This window comes from Limulus polyphemus, unplaced genomic scaffold, assembly GCF_000517525.1.
Source record: "Limulus polyphemus unplaced genomic scaffold, Limulus_polyphemus-2.1.2 Scaffold3739, whole genome shotgun sequence".
Lineage (NCBI taxonomy): Eukaryota > Metazoa > Arthropoda > Merostomata > Xiphosura > Limulidae > Limulus > Limulus polyphemus.
Genome location: NW_013669349.1, coordinates 76,934 through 81,210, shown reverse-complemented (window position 1 = coordinate 81,210; position 4,277 = coordinate 76,934). Strand labels below are relative to the sequence as shown.

Below are 4,277 nucleotides of genomic sequence, written 5' to 3'. Positions count from 1 at the left end.
CTTAACTTCAAACAAACAAACTTCTCGTAATGTGAAAGGAAATGTGAGCTCATTTTAAGTAACTTATATATATATCTTGTTACTGGTAAAGATATCGTAATTATTGCGGTACAATTTTTTATTATTTTACGAGTGGCTAGAGGACATGCATCGTAACGTGCAACACAAAAATATCCACGAAAGGCTTGAAAGTTAGATTAAATCTTGAGGCTAAAGTAGCATCTAGATTTATCAAATTATTATTTTATTCATTTCATTTCATTTTCTGAATTACAACAAATAATGTTATCAGAGAATATAAGTTGACAAAACACTGCTTTACGTTGTTCATTTACCTCTCATTTCCTTGGGCCACAAAATATTACATTTAAAATGTAGTCGGAATGAAAACAGGCTATATTTCGTATTTTATCAAAACTGTTTCGATTTTTTAATGTCATTGGAAAAGCTATGTTTAGAAGAAATACTTTATTTCACGTTTTAATTTCTTTCCAGAATGATTAGCCACAATCATTCCTCACAATTTCTATGCCGATATAATCTTCGAACAACAACGAGATTTCTCTCATTTCAACCTATAGGTTAAATCTTCACAGCAGGTAGCTTGTGAAAACTCCTAGGGGGCGCTGTTTTTTAACCTTCTGTTCATGTGTCAAAGATTATATATATTGTAGCATTCAGGTAGCAGACGTCAGCGGCGGTGAAACGAGAGTTTTCCGACGTTCCAATGGAATATTAATCAGATGATAAGCTAGTCTCAGATGGTTAACAGTAGTTGGCGCCGCTCCTGCGTAGGAGTAGAACATCCTTCACTTGACGTTTCGGCGCCACATTTCACCTGTTCTACCAATGAAGATTGTTAACCCTTTCGAAATTGTGTTCTTGACCTTTGTGCTTATGGTGCTGTTTTCTATGTTCGTTGGAACCGACAAGTTTTTCATGGATTTGACAATGAGTGATTAGTTTAAATGTTTTGTACATACTATACCGAATAGTGTTTACCTCTATCTTTTACGTCTATCAGCTTGTCATTATTATGTCATTATTGTCTGACTTACAGACAATTCAATAAGTTGGTTTTAATATAGTAACATTGCAAATTAGTCTCCTTATACCACTTTTAAAAACAACAACAACAAACAAACAACAAAAGACTAAATAAATACATAAAAATATTCTAGCATGACTGCCGATAATCTCCAGATTCTAATATTGCCAACAATTTTTCTCTATTAAACGCTTGAAGTAGTAGAGAAATTCATCGGATACAAATATTATCAGTTTTATCGTACGTTACTTTTACGAATGCTGTTAAACTTATTGGACACAAAATAAGACAGCCACAATTATATATATATCATAAACCTTATCCTTTATTATGGTAAACAACGTTAACTATTTGTGGTTACTGACTTCCTTGTTTATTTTCACATGAAAACTTCTTGATATTGAGATTGAGTTTTGTATTAATATGTAAAATTCATTACATAAAAGTATTTTAGATAAAAATTATAAACTAAGTGCAAATAATCAGACGTGAAAGTCCCACGGAGTTAAGCTCGAAGGTAGATAAACGTTTAGAAGCTTCTAAATATAAACCTTTGAGACAAATATTTTACGACTAGAGAAACTCTAAACTTATTGTACCGCATCGACGGTATATAAAAATAACACCCAATAGGTGGCAGTGATGCTGCGCATGTTATAGATGACAAAAGAGTAAATAAAATAAGTGCTAGTAAATGCGTATCTAACACATCTCCCACCAGGTGTAATATGGCGTTACTATGTAAGATCTTCCACCAGGTGGAGCGTCCTAAGGTAATGGCGCTTAGAACGCAAATTGGCTCACCGCATGTGATGTTTTCAACTTCATGAATTTGTTTTTGTGAGATGCTTTTGTTAACAGGCGATCTACTAGTGAGATGTATGATTCTTTGAATATTTTTGTGAAGGTATATTGTTTTTGTCGGGACTTTCTACTATAGTGGAAGACATGACTTACATTGTAATGCCGTATTTCACTTCCTGTCTATTTGTAGGATGCAGTAACACTGACAAAACGACGTTTAATAATAATCTGGTGAAAATTTTCAAGTCTGAATACGAACGATTGGAAAACCCGCCTGATTTTGGTAAGTTCGCAAAATATTATTGTCTTCTTACTTTCGACTAGTAGAATTTTGAAATATATATATACCTGAACTCCCATCTTTATGTGTGTTCTAACAACTTTTCCCAAACATAATTTTGAAATATATATATATATATGTGCCCATCTTTATATGTGTTTAAACAACCTTTCCCAAAGATAATTTTGAAATATATATATATGTATCTGTGTCCATCTTTATGTGTGTTTAAACAACCTTTCCCAAAGATAATTTTGAAATATATATATATGTATCTGTGCCCATCTTTATGTGTGTTTAAACAACCTTTCCCAAAGATAATTTTGAAATATATATATGTGTATCGTGCCCATCTTTATGTGTGTTTAAACAACTTTTCCCAAACATTGTTCAATGGAGTTGTATAAGATTTTTTTTCGGAGATTGGGTGAGCCAGGGAAAATTTCTTATTAGGAGCGACAGAGAATACGATTGATGGAAGTTACAGGATATACAGTTTCTGGGATTCAGAGGGTATAGGGTTACCGGGAGTTACAAGGTATACAATTGAAGTGAGAGTAAACAGTTGTTGAGTGTAACAGGTATACAGTTGCTGGAAATCAGTGGATATAGGATTACTGAGAGTTACTGGGTATATTTGCTAGAAGTCAGTGCGTATAAGATTACCGAGAGTTACAGGACATACAGTTACCGGGAGACATAAGATCTCCACTTGCTGGGAGATACAGGGGATGAAGTTACTCGGAGTTACAGGAATGTAGATTCTGTTTATTCCATGACCTTTCTTCACAGTGAACTGGATAAATTTCAAGTAAAACACGTTAAATTAAGCCTGCAACTAACACCTACTTATATTTATCTTTGGGGATATTTGAGTTTTCTCTTTAAAGAGTTTGTACGCGTAGACCATATCGTAAATATTTTTACAGATTACAACTGCGTAGCTTGCCTGGAAAGACAAATTCTTGCTCTACTATGTGTATCATGCTGCGACTTGAACATTTGTAAAGGAGAAAAACGAGCGAAAGATTGAGTATTCAATATTTAAATCACACAAGAGTTGCTAGGACCGTCTTCTTTTTTTAATAGTCAAGTTGTACATGTCACCTGGTTGGACCACGTGACTTATACATGTATGCCCGACCAGTTGTTTTAATTTATTCTGATGTCCCAAAAGCTGAGTCTAAAATCCTTTTATCTTGTCAACCAAATTACGAGAAACTTTTCAAAACTCTGGCAGACAAATAACACTCACTCCATTTGAAAAACTTAGAGTCCAGTAAAAAAGTAAATAGTTTGAGGCATGAAAATATGAAGTGAACGTTTTAAGAGTTATAATATTTATCTGGCACAATATCACATCTGTACTCATCACACGCTAAAGTGTCATTATTAGACAACATTACACACTAACATTTCCGTCGACGTTAACTTTCCTTGTTACTTACAAATTAGCATTTGTCCACATACCGCGCACCGAATTCACTTCATGAGCGAAGGCTCCAGTCGCCCGGTTTGGAATGCGAAGGTCGATTGGCTGGCGACCTTCCGTGAAGGGATAAATAGAGATGAAGAGTTAGCGACGTGCCGACTAAAGTCCAAGTTGGGGTCGTCCATTACGACCCTGGACGAGTTATATGACCCAAGAGTGCCGCGTGATCAGATCAATATGACAACAGGCTTAGGCATATCGATTTGATGTAATAATGGCTTGGCTAATTAATAGATTATAAGCGTTTTGTCTTTTTTTTTTCACGTAAGAGAGCGTAAACATTGTTAATCATAACAGCAAGTATAAGTGAACCTTTAATCCTTCACCTTTGAACCTGCTGCTAAACGTTTGGTCAAAACTCTGATCAAACGAAGAGAATTAATCGTGCTCTTATAATCAAAATACAATATGGTAACAAACACCAATATCGACTGTCCACTGGTGTCATTTTGGTATAATATTTTTACAAACTTTGTGTACATGCAAATAATACTTCAGCATCACAAAAATGGCGTAGCTCGTTAATACATGAAATATTACAGTCAAAATCGGTATCAAACAATAAGAAACAAACTGCTCCCAGTGGAACAGCGGTATGTCTGCGGAATTACAACGCTAGAAACCGGGTTTCGATACCCGTGGTGGGCAGAGCA

The 4,277-nt window shown here is 34.9% G+C and overlaps 1 protein-coding gene across 1 annotated transcript in view; it reads left to right on the top strand.

Annotated features, from left to right (window-relative positions):
• Window positions 1–4,277, top strand: part of LOC106469951 (SPARC-related modular calcium-binding protein 1-like) — a gene marked incomplete at its 5' end in the record, with an annotated part of 75,452 nt that overhangs the window by 17,856 nt on the left and 53,319 nt on the right. Inside the window, one exon of the mRNA XM_013930472.2 lies at window positions 2,043–2,135. Within this exon, the coding sequence (XP_013785926.2) occupies window positions 2,043–2,135 (93 nt within the window). The remainder of the gene's footprint in view (window positions 1–2,042; window positions 2,136–4,277) is intronic.